This window comes from Phaethon lepturus, unplaced genomic scaffold (assembly GCF_000687285.1).
Source record: "Phaethon lepturus isolate BGI_N335 unplaced genomic scaffold, ASM68728v1 scaffold875, whole genome shotgun sequence".
Classification (NCBI taxonomy): domain Eukaryota; kingdom Metazoa; phylum Chordata; class Aves; order Phaethontiformes; family Phaethontidae; genus Phaethon; species Phaethon lepturus.
This window is the reverse complement of record NW_010541043.1, coordinates 67,695-86,768: the sequence shown is the minus strand read 5'-3', so window position 1 is coordinate 86,768 and position 19,074 is coordinate 67,695. Positions and strand designations below refer to the sequence as shown.

Sequence of the window (19,074 nt, the reverse complement as noted above, 5' to 3'; positions counted from 1 at the left end):
GAAAGAGAACAGAAGGGAAATAGTATTTCTGACTACAAACTGTTTGCATGATCAAAATATCATTATCCCTGTTTACCTGTATTTGTAGCACATCTCTAAGATGAGGATATCCCCAGCATAATTGTCCATAGCGAAGAGAAACTCTGCTGACTTCGTAATTTATAGTAGAAATTGCAGCAGAAGTTACTTAGCCTTGAAAGATCCTCTGAGGAAAGTTGGGGTTTTTAAATGCTGACAGAAATTGACAGGTAAAAAATACTGTCAGTCTAGAAACACAGACGTAGAGCAGAAAACAGGCAGTTGATGTCACACTGAGAACAAGATCTGTTTCCACACAACTTATAAACAGGCTATAAACATGAGAAGCTTTAACGTGTGGAGGAGGGTTTATGGTGAAATAAGATGCCCTAGGTATAAACCAGTATCTGTAAGTCAAGGTTGCTAAGTTAGACATAGTCATTATTTACAGATGGGAACCAAGGAAGTTGAAGGGAAAAAAATGACATAAAAAAGCAGTATTTAGTCACTTAAGTCTTAAGATTGGTCATACTAACTGCACAAAGACAAGCAACAAAGCTGTCTTAATATCCTGACACTGGTCCTAAGGATGTAACAGATTTTAAAAGCTAGGATTCAAGCTCATTCCTGGAAGGAGGTACTTTCCAATGTCTTCTATTTGCCCTAAAGCCTTACAAGGCAAGAATGCTCAAAATGCCTAGATGCAGACTGGGTACAGCATCTCCATTTAAAAAAAAAAATCCTGGCTAGAAATGTCCAATGTTAGCAGTTTGGCTTGTCACTGGATCTTCAGTTCTTGCTTCCTTTTTTTGTTGGCTACTGGCATTTCACCCAAACACAGGGATTCTTTTGGTGGTTCTCTTGAAACTTGAACATCAGAGTGAGCTAAGACATTCTGCATCTCCATTTAGATCTTAAAATATGTTCATATATATTCCTTCAAAGTTCTAAATTTCTACATTTTCTTGTCTGTTGTGATAGAAAAGTGAATTGCAGGAAGTAAAAGCAATCTGATCTGGTAGAAGTGCTGCCTCTTAAAAAGGAAGAGGCTAAAATCATGGGGAAAAAAAAGGATAAGCCTTTGTAGAATGTGTTATAGCAGAATATCTACGGCATTTTGTGTTGTAGGACTAATGTTAGAGATCAGTTGTCTGATTTGAGGTATTTATCATTTGTATGTCTTACCATTTTACACAAAAAATAAAAAATTAATCATTATGTTAAACTAGCAATCTAGTCAGTTATAAAGCCAGTGTGATATCTGCATGACTGGGCCCAAATGCTGCAGTAATAAGAAGCAACAGACTTTCTAAGACTCAGTATATTAAAGCTAAGAAAAGCTTTAATCTTAAGTTCATTCTTCTACCTCTTTGCTTTGGAACTGGTGATAAAAATGAACAGAAGAGACAGCAGATAAAAAATAATAATAGATTCACTTTTATAACTGAAAATAAGACCACTTTTCCACTGTTGTAAGTTGGTGTCATTCCATTTATTTAAGGGGCTTAATAATACCAGCTAAAGAATCTGTACCTAAAATTGCAGCTTGGAAATAGAATCATAGAATAGAATCACAGAATAGTTTGGATTGGAAGGGACCTTTAACGGTCATCTAGCCCAACCTCCCTGCAATGAGCAGGGACATCTTCAACTAGATCAGGTTGCTCAGAGCTTTGTCCAACCTGACCTGGAATGTTTCCAGGGATGGGGCTTCTACCACCTCTCTAGGCAACCTGTGCCAGTGTTTCACCACCCTCATGGTTAAAAATTTCTTCCTTGGATCTAGTCTAAATCTATCCTCTTTTAGTTTAAAAACGTTACCCCTTGTCCTATTGCTACAGGCCCTGCTAAAAAGTCTGTCCCCATTTTTCCTCTAGGGCCTCCTTTAAGTACTGGAAGGCTGCAATAAGGTCTCCCCAGAGCCTTCTCTTCTCCAGGCTGAACAACCCCAACTCCCTCAGCCTGTCCTCGTAGGAGAGGTGTTCCATCCCTCTGGTAATTTTTGCGTCCCTCCTCTGGACCTTCTCCAACAGGTTCATGTCTTTGCTGTGCTGAGGGCTCCAGAGCTGGACACAGTACTGCAGGTGGGGTCTCAGCAGAGTGGAGTAGAGAGGAAGAATAACCTCTCTTGACCTGCTGGCCATGCTTCTTTTGATGCAGCCCAGGATACGGTTGGCCTTCTGGGCTGCAAGTGCACATTGCTGGCTCTTGTCCAGCTTTTCATCCACCAGCACCCCCAAATCCTTCTTGGCAGGGCTGCTCTCAATCCCTTCATCCCCCAGCCTGTACTGATACCAGGGATTGCCCCGGCCCAGGTGCAGGACTCTGCTTTTGGCCTTGTTGAACCTCATGAGGTTCACATGGGCCCATTCCTCGATCTTGTCCAGGTCCCTCTGGATGGCATCCCGTCCCTCAGGCAGGGTGTCAACCGCACCACTCAGCTTGGTGTCATCAGCAAACTTGCTGAGGGTGCACTCAATCCCATTATCTATGGAACTGATAAAGTCATTAAAGAGTACTGGTCCCAACACAGACCCCTGAGGGACACCACTCGTCACTGATCTCCATCTGGACATTGAGCCGTTGCCCACTACCCTCTGGGTGCGACCATCCAATCAATTCCTCATCCACTGAACAGCCCACCCATCAAATCCGTATCTCTCCAACTTAGAGAGAAGGGTGTTGTGAGGGACATTGTCAGAGGCCTTAGAAGTCCAGATGCACGACATCCGTAGCTCTTCCTTTGTCTGCTGATGTAGTCAGTCCATCATAGAAGGCCACTATGTTGGTCAGGCAGGACTTGCCCTTGGTGAAGCCATGCTGGCTGTCTCAGATCACCGGGAGGTGATTGTGCTCCATGTGCCTTAGCTATAGCTTCTAGGAGGAGCTGTTCTAGGATCTTCCCAGGCACAGTGGTGAGGCTGACAGGTGAGTAGTTCCCAGGGTTCTCCTTTTGACCCTTTTTAAACAGGGTGCAATGTTTCCCGTTTTCCAGTTACCAGGGACTGCCATGACTTTTCAAATAAGATGGAGAGTGGCTTGCTGACTCATCATCCAATTCCCTCAGGACTCTGGGATGCACCTTGTCAGGTCCCATAGACTTGTGCATGTTTCGGTTCCTCAGGTGGTCTCGAACCTGATCTTCTCTTACAGTGGGAAGGACTTTGTTCCTCCAGTCCCTGTCTTGTGGTCTATCCACTTGAGAGGTGTGGAAAGAGAGGTTGCCAGTGAAGACTGAGGCAAAGAATTCATTGAGTACCTCAGTCTTCTTCTTGTCGATTCTTACCAATTAGCCAGTCATGTTCATCAGGGGCATATGCTTTCCTAGCTGGCCTTGTAATACGTTACGTGGGGGGAAAAAAAAAAGATTGAATTTTTATTTTTCCCTTCAGAATGCATTCTAAACCAAGTGTTGGCTTTGACTGGTGTTTTCTAGTGCTTTTGCCTGTACTCCCTCCAGAGGCCTGTAGCTTTTGCAGCACAAACCTTACATCAAGAATTTTTGTAGCTGAAATAAAGTCTTCAGTACACAGAATGAAGGGTATTTCTTCAGAGAGGTTCAGTCATTGCTAATAAATAGTTTTCTGTTCAGAATATCATCCCCTAGTTAGAGAATGGGAAGTCTGCCTCCCTTCCTGCCACAGTAGAAATCACTGTTGGTCATTGTTGGGTTTGAAACAGAGGCTTAAGAGGAAAAACATTACTTTCTTAATATTTCCTGTTGTAGTATGTCTGATTCATAGGTTTTTCAGGACAAATAGTATGTTCTATGCTACTTCAGTTAGAATATGATCTTACATAAATATGTAAGGTATTTGTTAGGTATTTGTTACTGAAATTATGACAACATGCCATTAACCATTGCCAGCACTGCATACGAGGAGGTATGCAAACTGAGGGGTGTGGTAGTTTTGATGTAAGGTTTTGAGTAAGGTTTAAATACAGTATATATTTTAGTATTAATTTCATCTCTCTTCTTTTTAAGATTCCAGATTCCATCATCTCTCGAGGTGTTCAGGTGCTCCCACGTGATACAGCCTCTCTCAGTACTACTCCTTCAGAATCTCCTCGTGCCCAGGCCACCTCTCGTCTCTCCACTGCATCCTGCCCAACACCAAAAGTAAGTACACTTATGCCTTGCAAGCTCCGTCCTCAGATGTATGATCTGTCAGATTAATGTATTGCCTCTGCTGAACAAGGTTGGTTTGCATGCAAGGGTTGTATCATTCAATAGATAAATGAAAGACAGTATAGTTCATTCCATGTGTACTATTTCACAGTTTAATACGTGAGTCCACCAACACATTATGGTTACTGAAGTTTCATGTTATCTCTTGTAATATGAATATGAAATTGTTAACACCTTGAATGTCTTTAATATCCCCAGGAACATAGATAATCCTGCCACTGAGTAACAACAGTAAGGAAGTAGTATTTTGTCGACAAAATGTATGTGCAAATTTCTAGCCTGGGCTGGGGCAGTTCTGTGCCCCACTTTATTATTGTTCTGTTTAAGATACTTTCAAACCAACTGGTTTTTCTCAAACTGAGATATTTGCTGCCTGACATTTGGGAACAAAAAACAGCCTAAATTGAATAGAAAGAAAGTTTTAATGCCAACCTTGTGGGATTATTATTCCGTTCTACTGATTACGCTATACTATTCAATCATTGAGGTGAGCTCTATTATGTTCTCTTTTTATCAAACTTTGAATAGCATACATCAAAAACTAAGTGAATTGACCAGTGGCAAGGCCTGTAATGTTTACCTTCGGCAGGATTCCCTTCAGCAGAAGAAAACTACGTCTGAATTTGGTTTCTGCGTTCACATCACAAAGATCTTTCTGCAGCACCAGATGCTGACATACTAATAGACCCATAGCAGATGGCAAACAATAACATTCTTCGTCATCTAATTTGTGATCCTTGAAGATTATTCTGCTTGCTAAAGTGCTTGCCAGCATCTGCTAGTTCTTCTTTCCTGCTGTCTCATTCTTTTCTGTCAGCAAACAAGATTTATTGGCAACCACCCATAGAAATGTTTTGGTTTAGCCTATGGGATTGTTTTATGCAGTACTTACCTTTACCGTAATAGAATCAAAATTAGTCTAATGGACAGCATAGTGGAACTTCATTATATAGTCTACTTTTCTTACAAAGATGTTCAGTAATTCTATCTGCAAGCGGCTCCTTCCTTTTTTTGCTAAAAAATTGTCACTTGTCTAATGGCTTAAAAATAAAAACTCAGAGCTCATTACATTAGAACACTCAGAGCAGAAGAGCAATATGAAACAGAGAAATCGCACTGAGTTTTATGCCTGTTGACCAAACAAAAATGTCCGAAGAAAACCAAAGGAGACTAGGCATAAAAACAGAGACAGTACTGCTAAGAAATAGTTCTAGATGAAGCATATATATTTTGAGGAAGTTTCTCACAATGAGATAAAGGAATACAGCTTATCTGTTGTGAAGCAGAATGCACTCCTCTAGACTACCTTCAAAGATTACCAAAGGAAACTACAAGAACTTTGAAACAGATTAAAAATCTGAAACTCTTCTTTGGGAGATTAGTTAAGATGAGCTCTTATCATAATTGGATCATGCTTTGGTATTTCATGTGAAGCCCTGTTTTTCATGTATTACTGCAAAATCAGATTTTGTTCAAAATGTGTGAGACCACACCACTTGTATAACAGCAGTTGCCATGCAACGTCTATCTAGTCTAGCTTTTCTGTGATGTCTTTTGAAAGTGGGTGGTACATGATCTAGGACAGCCCAACTGGAAAATAAACTTGAAGAATGATCCCATCTGTTCCTATTACCTAGACATTGGATTTTGCACAAAAATATAAGCTTCTTTGCCACTTAGAGAGCTCTTGGTTCATTTTACTTATTACTTAAAAAAAAAAAACCAAAAAAAACCCTACTCATTGTCTTTTTGTTCAACCCTTTTCAGTACCCACAAGTTCTCAAACGTCATCTGAATTTGTCAAGAAATATGGTTCATTCATATTCTTCAAGATTGTTAATATGTCTAACTGTCTTCACTTTCTGTGTTTTTCCTTCTGGATCCTGGCTTTCTAGTAATGCAATATGAATTAAACTTAGACTGGACTTCTTGATCCACACAGTAGTGAGAATAAAGATAAATTGTACTTCAGCATCCAGTTGATACTCCAGGGTGGTTTATTTTTTTTCTTCTTTAACCTGCAAGTGTGTATCTTTTCAATATTCTCATTTGCGGGTTTAGGAGTTCATTTCAGGGCTCCAAAACATGTATGAAATGAAACAAAGGAAAGGAAGTTGCAGAAAAAAAAACCCAATTTCGTTTTCTTTGATTATACATATTGTTTAGAGTGGTGGTCTAGCCATAGAGCTAGTGGCACTAGATATCTTTGTAAGCTACATATTCCAGTTTATTTTGTTGTACCATTTTCTTGTTGTATTTTTTTTGTCCTAAATGTACGTAAACCCTTACATCTCTCTTACTGAATTTGCTGAAGAGCAGAAAGTTGTGTGTGTGTCTCAGAAAAAAATCAAGCTTCTGCAATGACGGGAGCACCTCTCTTGAATGAATGTAAGTAGCAGGTTACTAAATGCATGGGGGTATTGGAGAGAAGGTATGGGAGAATGCATTACTACTACTCCTAATTGACCTGTTAGAAGTTGTCTTTGCCTTTTCATAATCATATTTTGGAAAACCTAATGTTTATATACACACACAGATCATGTAGACAAAATACAACATTTAGTTTTAAATTTGCTTTACTGTTTACACTTTATCTTCCATGTTTTCTGAAAATCTCTGCTTCTAACAAAGTAGTAAATGCTGAATTTTGAGTTTGAACCTGTATATTTCAATCAGTCCTCAAAAGTTTAATTTCCTGATAAAAGGAGTAATTATATTTTTCACTGTAGCCTCTTGGGAGGTCAGAACTCCTCAAGACAAATTTCCATTGGGACTACTCTGTCTGTCATTAAGTACACCCCCAAAACTAAGCAAACTTGGTTTTGTTAGCTTTTAATAAATCTCTGTAGAACTCCTTCCTTGTTCTCTAAATTGCATTTGAGTTTCAAGCAAAATCTACTGCAGCTCAAAGAGTGTTTAAACCATATTTATAGCAGATGGATTCAGATATAGAAGCAATCTAAGTTTTACTCAGGGGAAAACTGCACTAACAGTCCTCCCTTTTTCAGTCATTCAGCCATAAAGTTGATAGTGATTGTGACAGATGCTTTTATCTCCTACAATATAGTTTTGGTCTTTTTAAAGTTTTACTGCTTTCTCAACAAGGTTAGATGAATATGCTGAATACTCACATGACAAAAGTTTAGAATGATACAGTGTGGCTTACAAGTTTTTCTTTTCATTTCCAGTAGCTGTTCAGATTCTAACATCTTAATATATTTTTGTGTATGTTTGTGGTTGGCATTTTCATGAAGTTAAATGCAGTGTTCTTTTCAGATACAAAAGCAATAGACTACCTAGTGTAAAATACCTTTTACAAATATGGAGAAATTTTTTAATGTTTGCATTAATGTTGACTCTCAGGGCTTTTTTAAAACTTACAGTATAAAACTTTAGATTTATAACTTCAGAGAACTTAAAAAAATGTATCCAGAGCAAATGACTGTGTCATTCCTTCAAACTTCTAATTTGGTCCTACTCTTAGGGAGATGATATTAGTATAAAAGAAAATTACAGCTTTCAAGTTGAAGTCTTCACTTCTCCCATACATAAATGACGTAATCAATATTTAATTTTTGGCAATGTTTGTGTCAAAGTCAAATGAAGCAGATATAGAAGACCAAAGACAGGTTTTAAGTTATCACAAGGAATACATTTCAGTGACAAGAGGCATTCAAAGTATTTCACTCTGCAAGATCATCAGTCTCACTGATGTTCAGTTCTTCCACTTCAATGTGCAGAGTTTCTTTCAGTGTTATCTTTGATCATGAAGGATTCTAAGGAACTTGTTATAGTACTTTTAAGGTGAGAGCTTTTTTTTTCTTTTTCCATCTTGCCACTTCATTCCTAGCACTCCTTATATTCTGCGTAGGAAAAAGTCTCTCTCTGCTTCACTTCCTGGTTATCTGTCCCTTCCCTAGCTATCCATTTTTTAGTTACACTGAATCAGATAAAACCCTCAGTGGTGTTAAGTTACATCCTTGCATATTTGTAATTGTGATAGATAGCTTTTAAGTCCTACGTAAGAAAAGTATATAGGCTCTATATTACAGCTAAAATGAGCAAGCAAAGCTACTTCTCAGTTTTTTAGATTCTAGCAAACCTGACATCTCATCTATCCACCGCTCCATCCAAACGTTCTTTGTAGCGTAGTACATTTAATTCTATTTGATCACTTTCTGTAACTTCTGTAGCTGTCTCCTTCTCCTAAAGGACTGTTACCTTTATCACTTATAAGCTGACATTCACCTAAAGACCTAATATTCCTAACTGTTTACCTAGAAAAATACATCAAACTTAAAAAAAAAAGGCTGATGAGAATTATTTCTGCAGCAAAAAATATTTTATCTCATCTCTTTTGTTTGCTACCAACGAAAAATGATGCTTTGAACACCTTCTATCATGAACCGTAGCTTTAATTTTGAATGTGCGCATTGGTGCAAGTTTTCCACACAGTCAAATGAGTTACAAATTAATGCTCAACCTAATATGATTTATATTTTCAGCCTAATGTAGTGACTTTTAATATACAGCTACTATGTGAAGTAATAACATTAGCAGGTGGTAGCAGGTAGAGTTGTATCAATTATTGTTACAAATTTTTCAGTAGAAATATTCAGTATTTTTCAGTAGAAGAAAGATCAAGTTGCATAACAAATTCTTAGTTAATAATAAGATGCTGTTCAGGATATGATTTGGCAAGCTGTAGTTTTATCCATAGGGTAGATACTTTGTGTACATTGAGTGCATTAAATTTTGTATTTGTATCTTGATTCCTACTATTTTTTCTTAAGGTGGTCATCAAGGCGAAAACAATATGGCAAGAATATGAATGTATTTTAAAGTTTTTACGCATACACTAAATTGCCAACTAAAGTTTTCTTCTTTTTTAAGTTTGCATATGCTATTGTTTTTCCTACCTAGGAATTTGCTTGAGTAAATAGCAAGTGCTTTAGCACAGCTGTTTAGCTGTGATATGGTTGAGGAGCATGGAAGAGTGGAAAGGGTGTTTTAGACTGTGAGGATGATTTAGGTAGGTGACATCACACCCCAAGTACTGCAAGGGTTTCTTGCTTTATAGACACATAGGCTTAGTTAGATATTTGATCCTGCCGAAAATTCCAATGTTTTCTGGATTATTTCTGGGCTTTATTTCCTCTTAATTTTTTTCAGCGCACATTCCAGGATTACAAAAAGCTACATTAGTGAAAAGAGATGGTGAGAGAATGTATATTGGTGCAGAAGGTAGCCAGGGTTGCCTTAAGATGAGGAATCCTGCTTACTCACACATGTCAGTCTACCGTATCCTCCCGCATTCTCCTCAATACAGTGCAGCAGTGGTTTTCAAATCAATTACTAATTAAGATACTAGAATATTTTCCATATAATCATTCCCTTTTTTCCTCATTGTTTAAAGTGTATTGTCTTGCCAAAACATGTGGATGATTGAGTCCTAACAAGTCTTATTTGTAGTTTACATTTTGGTTAAAAACCCTGATTGTTGTTACTTAAAAACACTAAAAGTCACAGCTTCAGAAGTGAGACATTGTAACTAAGAAAGCAGCAGCTTGGTATGCTTGGGATATCAAAAAACCCCAAATACATCATAAGTAATAACAGCAAAGTCTACTTTGAAAAGGTTATTAGGAAATAAGGGAGTTAAAAGTAAACGGCACTTTCTGGTTCCATAGATCTTCTCTCCTATTTTGGGCAATATCTAACACTCTTTAATGTTGTAATATATAATACCATCTAAGATTGACAAACTAAAAATAGTTTTCCCCTCTGCATGGCTGTTTGCGGCCTTTGTTTCACAACCTCACTATCTCATTGGTGAGTCTGCACTCAGTTGCCTTTGTGCCACTCTCAGCCTTTTAACTTAAATAGGCCAATCCTTCCTTGATTGTGTATTCATTCCTCAGGTAGACTTATAGAGGAGATGCATAGAAACTTTCAGATTTTGTTTTTATTAATTAAGTCAAACTCCTTCATTTTCATCCTTTTAAAAGAGTCCTTAAAAAGCAATTTCCTGCATTTTTTGTAGATTTCACCTTCCTTGGAGTGATTAAAACTGTGTATCTGCTTATATGAGATTTTACTGGTGTTTTGTACAATTAATTTGTAATTCCAACTGCTAAGTCCTTGCCCATGTAGCAAAGGTGCTTGTTAGTTAGAACTTTGTGTTAAATTTCACTCCATTTCTTTTACAGCAATCTTCAAAGTTATCAAATACCTGCTGATGAGATTACTTCAATATTCTGTAATGATGATGCCTCCCATATTTATCTGAAAGCACTCCTAAGTTTTGTGTCAAAATCATTATTGAAAATACCAGATAAGGTCAGTTTCTACATTACTCATGTGCAAACTATATTCATCACTTCTCTTCTGCCTGTTCCTCTTTCAGCAAAATATATTTAACTTTCCAAATAGCAATTTCCTTGCCCTCCCAACAATTCTGGTTTTACTTCTATATGCTGCTGTCCTGCATTTCACCTGTATAAAAGAGCAATTGCCTTATCAAGAGTAATACAGCTTTATACTAATTCTGATAGATTACTATGCCTCTGTTCCCATATCATGTCTTAATCAAAATTCAGGCAAGGTATTATTTTTCATTGCCTAGTTTACCATTATTGTCTTCCCAACCTCAAATGATAGCATTTCTATTTTTTCTGTTTGTATGTTTAAGGAATCTTTACTCCTTGTTTTAAATTCCTTTAACGCTATTTTGTACTTAACAGTTTCTAGCTTAGACAAAATAGTAGCTTCTATTTTCATGTCTGCCAGGCTTTCTGTCTAGACCTAGTAGCCTTCTTGGCATGATTTTTTGTTCTTCTCCACACAAGAAAACAGAGTCAAAGTATTTCAAGAATTTATTTTGGCTGTCTATCAAAGTATCTTCAGTTAGAATGGTACTTTTCCAAAAGGCTGATGAAAGTTGGTTATTTTTCTTCCTTGGTAGATAAAACTGTTGTCCGTTGATACAGAAAAACACATTTTTCAAGATCAGTCTTATTTGAATTGAGTTCCTGTTCACTTTGGGTTTATTGCATCCATATTAAAAATACATCTCATTTGAGAGCAAATCTATCTTCATGTAGTCAAGCAATTAGGCAATTTTTGTTGTAGTATAAATCTGCAAAGTCATTTCTGTCTGATGTGATAACAAAAACAACTATTCAAGCAGTTAGTTGTTTATCTAAAAAACAGATTGAGCCTGAACACAAGGCTCATATAGACCATTTACTCTAGAATATGAGTGTGTCATCTGGTTCTGCATGGAGCTTACAAGATACTCTTTTCTATCCAAGTCTTGTTTCTGGTATCTTTTTTCCCCAAGCAGATAGGCTTTCTCTTTTACAAAATGCTAGTTCTGAGAGTCATGTTACTCTTGCGTTTACAGGTCAGCACAGCAGTACATCACATGTGAATATTGTCATTCATCTACTTGTCTTTCCAAGACAGAAAAGACAAGACATTGTCTTTTACAACTTTGAGCAATTGCTATCAGAATTTGAGAGTTTCATTCATTAAATAGATTCTTACATCATATTGGTTACCCAAGTTTTTGAACTGTAGCTATTTTTAGCAAGTATTTCCCCAGAAGGTTTTGAGAAAAAGGTACAAGATGCTTTCTCTTTAGCATTTTTCTGCCAAGTTCCCATGCATTATTTCCTGGCTGGAAAAGGAGAACACTCATCCTACTTAGTATGTGGCCTCATGCTCTTTCTTATACCTATTGGTGTGTGTAATCCTCATTCTGTGCCTCTCTATTCCACAGGATGATTGTTTTTTAAAAAAAAAGAAAATCTGTGCATATGTGTGTACACATAGTCTTTCATCACAGCTGAGCCTAGGCATTGTGCAACCATACCAGAGGAATATGTGCAACTGAAAGGTCTGAGACAAGCTGTGTCTGGAAACACGACTGTAAAATGTCAATTCTGCTTTACTTTTGGTGTAGTTACACTCTGTCTGTTCTAAGTGCAATAAATGACGGTTTAGAGTACCTCAAATGAACAGTAGTCATTAAGCAACAAGATGAGGTAAGCCCTAAAGCCAATGTATCCAGAAAGGTTGGAAAACGTTCTTGTAATCCCTAACATACCAAGTCTGTACCATTACATAGTCCTGTTAAATGGTAACAATCACTTAGCATCAACAAACAGTACTAGGAAATGAGAAAACAAAGATGATGGAAAAGGTAATGGTTTTTAGAATCCAAAGGACAGTTGTCACAATCCTTTGTCCAGCCTCCTCATAAACAGCCACTCTAAATTTGTTAATACAGTTCATCCTGTGAAATTCAACTTCTTTGTCTGTTTACCCCTCTAACTACCTCCTTTCTCACAATGTGTGTTGGAAGCCCTTTATTTTGTAATACATGTAAGGCTTGGGTCAATGCTTATCCAACTCTGTATTCCAGATCTGCAAGGAGAATATAGTATGTGCCAAGTGCATTGCCTGTGTTTGAGAAAATTCTTATTTAGTTGTGCCACTTTTTGTTTAGTAAAGTATTGATCTTTGTTTTCCCTGTTTTAATTTTCTGCGTGCAACAGGAAAAGGGAGAAGGCACTGTAATGCTCCAGGGAATTGTCCCATTTTGAACATCAGCAATCAGTTTAACTAGTTTTGTTTGTTCCTTGAAGACATTGTGTAAGAAAAGAGTATTTAATTTTTTTACATTTCGGCCTTTGTAAAATTAATAAACTGTAGCAACCCAAATCAAGACAAAATTCTGATGACATGTTAAAATGTGAGCTCAAAATTGTGTGACTATGAAGACATTATGTCATTCACACATACCTCAGGGTTAGGTGTTGCCATATGTTCAGATGATTAATAGTAATGACAATGATTCAAATGAATCCCTATATTTATTACACTCAAAATCTATCTTTAATGTCTGAAATGAATTGGCTCTATTTTGCTCACCAATTTAGTTTCATATTAAAAGGCAAAATACATTTTATCTCTTTAAAAGGAGATAATTTTAAAAAGAGCATTTATGAATAGGGTAAAATTTTACTTCTTCAGTTAGGCTTGAACAGTTTTATTTGCTTGTTTGAAAAGAAAGGAAGTGGTTATTTATCTATTTCTGATCACTTTCACAGTAGCATTGCATATTCTTGGACAAGAATTTCTGTAGGCATTTAGTGATAAACACATTTACTGAAACCTGCATGTATTTCAGTAAAGAGCTTTTTATTTAAAACAGCAATAGTGGTGGCTATAGGAATGTATTTACAGGAAAAGTCTATCACAAATTATGGAACTGTAAGGTGAAAAATTCAAAGCGCTTACATTTGGAACATACTTCTCTCCAACGACTATGTTGGAAACTGCCTCCTGCTTGAATGCCTTACAGTAGATTTATGGAAATCATCCCATAAGAAATAGTAACAAGTTTGGCAAGATTTCAAACCAACTGTTGGCAATCTCTCTTTCAAATTTGTATCATTCATTACATTTTATTTATTAAGACTGCTTTTTTTTTTTTTAAATATAGTTTTTCAAAATGTGAGGAACGCCTTTGAGCAAGGACTTCTATGTGTCGGCATGGCGATTCTTTGCAACACTTTGTTTGCTTTATGAAGTTCCCAGGCAGCCTCCTTGGACGATGGTTTCATTCAACAGCACCCTCAGTGTGGACAAAGATTGACCTTTGTCACTTCCCAGGTTATTGTTTAGTATCTATCCACTTAAAGGTCATATTGTTTTAAGCTTCTGCGAAGCGAATTGAATCCCATATCTTTCCACCTTATCTTCATCCTCTTGAGGTTAATCCTCTCACTGCTTTAATTATGTGTTTCCTGTAGCTTTAATGGATACACCCTTTCCCAGTATCCTTGCCAACCTTTCAGCTTCTCTTTCACAGTTGAACTCTTCAGGATTCACAGATGTGAGGAAATACATGTGACAAGCTTTACACAGATTTTCCAAACACAGCCCTGCCTAGTCGAAAGGATAAAGTGCGGGATATTGCAGATATTTGAGAACAAACCTTAAATGCACTTGTCCTCAAAAAAGTTTACTCTTCCCTTTAAAGTCCCACTGGCCCACCTGTTTTCAGAAAGATGGGATCTTCCTTGTTACACTGAGCCCAAATGCAAACATCTCTCCCTTAATTTTGCTGCTAAAAGTGGTCAAAGAGAGCAAATCTCTTGGCTGGTTTGCTTTATAGCCTACCTGTTCCGCCATCGTGTCACTTCTAAGTGACTTTCATTGATGGAACAGCTTTCACCGTGACCACCAAGGTATCTTTGATAGGAGCTAGCTTAGTGTATAAAAATGTTTAAAGGACATTGTCCTCCACTGAAATATGAACAGCCCTATGTATGCTGCAGCTTGTAGAACTTCAGTTCAGCTTAGGACAACCAGGCAAAAGAGCAGCACGTTCAGAACTAAATTGTCAGTTTGGGAAAGGTATATACAAAGAATTCAAAACTTCACCACCTAGGACTTACCATGTTTTTATTTTTCCTTAAATATGAGCTTCTTCCCTGCTTGCCAAGGCAGATTTCTCATATATGCGACAGATGTTTTGTTTTTTTTAAAAGCTCTACCAGGAACATGAGGTGCAAATTCTGCTTTCCATTGTGGGGAAAGCCAGAGAATAAATGAGGCTTCAGGCATAGGCAGGTAGCAAAATATGCCAGCAGCCAGTGACAAAATGTTCAAAGCAGGGCTGAAATCACAGGATTGAAAGTACTGAATTGAGGAGAAATTGGATGTAGAGATCTGGTATGGAGCAAAGCAGTATTTGTGGCTTTTGAGCGATGAGGCTGCAAGGCTTAAAGTGGTTTGGAGAAGAGTAGGAAGTAGATTGGAGGCAGCAATAGTTTTGTGAGAAAAGATAGGGCTACGGTCAGGCAGAACTGGCAGAAAGGTAGCCTTGAGTTGGGTAGAAGGGTTTGGGGAACTTCAGCTGTGTGGCAGGAGAGTTGTGCAACTGAAAGGTCTGAGACAAGCTGTGTCTGGCAACACGACTGTAAAACTTGGTCCCTATATATTTGTGCATATGTATCCCCTGTGTCATAAAGTGAAGCATAAAATATTGAACTTAGTCTCAGTTTGCTTGGAGCAATCTGGTCTCGATCGCGCACAGCTCTGTGCAGGCTAGTCAAGCCTTCTGATCACCAGCGTTCTTTAGAATCAGCGGGAGCCCTTTGTGCGATTTCTGTACCGTTCCTCCCGTTGGGCTGGGCATGCCTCTGCCAAGAGTAGCCATTCGGTTTTGTTATTCATCGTTTGTAATGTCTTCATGTCTTGGGCAACATAAAGCCTGTGTGTTTTGTTAACTGCATAGTGAAAGTAAGGATCCAATTCTCATCTGCCCAGAGCTCCAGTTTAAATGAGATTTAGGACAATAAGTCACTAAGAAATAGTCGCATAATATGTAGCGTTTCTATTTATTGTAGTCTATTTTGCCCTGGCGTGCATTTTACCTACCAACTTTTAGATTTGATTTCTGACCAGTAAATTTCACTGAAGTCAGTAGATACTTTAAAGAAATGGGCTGCCACATGTTGGTGTAAAAAAAACAGTGTATTACCAAATCTCCTGAATAAGGACATGGTTACATTCTCTTTGCCATTATGTGTGTTAACAGAGCACTGATCTAGTGATGCTGTTAATGTACTAAACTCCAGAACTGCAAGAAAATTGCATTACTTTTCACCACTGATTGGTCCACCTCACTGTGTTTATTCCCTCATCTGCACATGGAACAGTGTGAGGAGTGCCCATTTAAAAATAAAAAAAATTAAAAAATTTTTTTAAAGTGGGTGTTGTGAACAAAATTTGTAATGGTATGATAATGATGTTTTATTGGCATTCATGAGCATTTTTGTACATTATGCTTTTGTAGGTTTACTATTTTCAAGAAGTGCAGCAACCTAATAAAACATTTATGCCATACTGCAGTGTAATGCATAGGCATGCATAGGTTTACTGGTTGAGAATGTATGACTGGTATAGGAGCCTGTATTCCCTTTGTTTGAAAGTACTCCCGATTTAATTAGGAAGCCCCATCTAATTGGTGTTTGTATGGCCTAAAACTGCAGAAGTAAAAATAACTTCAAGTGCAAGTCTATTTTTCATGCATGAATGTAAAAGTTATACATAATGCCTTTTTTAACTTAAAAGAAATTTATTTACTGCAATATTAAAAATATATTAAGCTCCTTATTAGCAGTAGAAACTGCTCACTTGATGTAGAGCATTGTTCTTACTAGAGAATAGAATTCTAGTTGGAGTTCAGATTTCTGTATCAGAATTTTCCACTGTTGATCAGGCAAGTATGGGTTGTAAAAAATACCACCCATATCAGTATTTTTTTATATAATATTTGGATGTTGGCAGTCACAGTCCCCAATGTCAAATTTGTTGACAAGCAGTGTGTAATTACTTCACTAATTAAAATTACTTCTTGCCAACCATGGAATATTTACAGTTTATTCCTTTCTTCTGGATGAGACTGTCCTTCACTTACCTGCGGTTTGTTGTGTACTATGAACTTTGACAAACATTGCTAAGGGTCAGAAAAAGCATTTTCCATCTTCAAAAGATTTAATCTCCTTTGGATTCACTTCCCTTATGTGATCTGGCCAGTACATAAAGTTTTTTGTTCCTGGCCAGCTGATGTAGAATCATTGCCAGTTGGGTTATACTTTTGAGATACGTTTCTCCTTTAATTTGAGTTCTGTGAGAATTTGTGTGAGATCTCAAGAACATTTTTCTGGAACAGAATGGTGTAATAATATGCATAGTATAGCTTCTATGGTTTCTCTTTATCAACTGGACCCCCTTCTTCTGTAGTTGAATGCACTATATCAACTTCAGGAATCTCCAAGTCTTTGATAACACATTGCTGACGGCTCCTAAATATCCCTGTACTTAATATATCGTATTCTTTCAAAGCCCCTTCACTGGGGGGGCGGGCTGTTTGAATATATTATGATTCATATTTAGTTTCTCTTCTGTAAGTATTTAATGTTTTTGTCTTCTCAATGTATTTATCTTTAAGATCATTTTAATGTTTTTATAAATCCACCGACCTTTTCACTGAATCATAGAACATCTCTTTAAGCTACATTGAACTTGAGAGAGGTATATCCCATTGTTGTTCTTCCATATTTTGCCTTGGTCAGTTGAACAGCCCTTGGGGACAAAAAAAAAACCACAGATTTGGAGTATATTGTGGAATTCTGCTGAAGGAAGTGGTCCAAAGTAGGAGCATCATATGCACAGTTTGGCTGTAGATTTCCAAAAGTGGTCATTCTTTTCTTACCATGATGCCCTGCATTTTGAGATTAAACAGTAACTGGAAGGAAGTAATGGCAGATAAAACTGGAAAAACAAGGGAGGTCGTCTTTTCTCATAGCATGTGCAAACTTGGGAATGTCACTGTTTCACATCCAAAAACCTGCTTTAGAAAGGAGCAACTTCATAAATATTTATTAACAGTATGTGTAGTCACATTGACAGATATGATGCAAGCAATTTTCATGATTTAGGATTCAGTAGAGGATATTCACACCATTTAACCCATGCCTGGGTTGCCCTTAAGGCAACTAGGTTAGGAGCACAAGGGAAATTTTAGTTAGGTGCAATAACAAGAAGCCATGGCTAGAAAGTAATAGGGACTATTTTTGTCTAAGAAGACAGAAAATGTTTGTCAGTGCAGTTGTCAGTGATATGTGGGATAACACATACGACGTGCAAAAACATTTATTTGCAGACCCAGTGATGTAACATTCCACAAGTAGTATTAATAGTTTTCTTTATTCACCGTACATCATTGATCTCTGTGGTAGTGGTCAAGTGGGAGAACAGTTACATTTTTCTTACGTGTACAGCAAATAATCTGAACTTGACTTGGATGCTGTGTAGTATAATGTCTTGTTTTGATTAACACGATTCCAACATAGCATGCCCAGGCCACTGAATAAGGAACTTAACATCTTCTTAAACACTTCACGTCTTCTTAAAACTTAATGACTTCTTTACACCACTGCTGTAAAGAGTTTCCATTGCTAGTGTTGCATTTATTTAGTTTCAAAATTAAGTGATTTGATTATATCAAAAAGGCTTTGTCATTATGAAACATGTATGTATTGGCCAGGATTCTGGAAAAAAGTCTTAACAGAGGTTTGGCTTTTTGGTGAATGTGGATGTGAAAACACATTTCTGAAAGCTTTAGGTCCTGCAAAATTCCAATTTCTTTGTCGGAAGCAGTAAGTAGGGAAACTTTAGAGAGGCAAGAACAGGGTGTATTAGCCCCTTACTACAAGAAGGACATTGAGTTGCTGGAGCGTGTCCAGAGAAGGGCAATGAAGCTGGTGAGGGGTCTGGAGAACAAGTCTTATGAGAAGCGGCTGAGGGAACTGGGGTTGTTCAGTCTGGAGAAGGAGGAGGCTGAGGGGAGACCTTATCGCTCTCTACAACTACCTGACAGGGGGTTGTGGTGAGGTGGGTGTTGGTCTCTTCTCCCAAGTAACTAGTGATAGGACGAGAGGAAATGGCCTCAAGTTGCACCAGGGAAGGTTTAGAGTGGGTATTAGGAAAAAATTCTTTACTGAGAGAGTGGTCAAGCATTGGAAGAGGCTGCCCAGGGAGGTGGTGGAGTCGCCATCACTGGAGGCATTCAAAAAATGTGTAGATGTGACACTTCAGGACATGGTTTAGTGGGCATGATGGTGTTGGGCTGACAGATAGATTTGATGATCTTGAATGTCTTTTCCAACCTTAATGGTTCAGTGATCAGTGTCGTGGATTAGCCCCAGCTGGCAACTAAGCACCACGCAGCCGCTCACTCACTCCCCCTCCCGCAGTGGGACGGGGGAGAGAATTAGAAAAAAAAA

At 37.8% G+C, this 19,074-nt stretch overlaps 1 protein-coding gene across 1 annotated transcript in view; it reads left to right on the top strand.

The window, feature by feature from the left end:
• The window catches only part of GPHN (gephyrin), a gene marked incomplete at its 3' end in the record, with an annotated part of 180,068 nt that overhangs the window by 106,039 nt on the left and 54,955 nt on the right, over positions 1 to 19,074 (top strand). Inside the window, exon 8 of the mRNA XM_010287600.1 lies at positions 4,004 to 4,138. Coding sequence (XP_010285902.1) covers positions 4,004 to 4,138 — 135 coding nt within the window. The remainder of the gene's footprint in view (positions 1 to 4,003; positions 4,139 to 19,074) is intronic.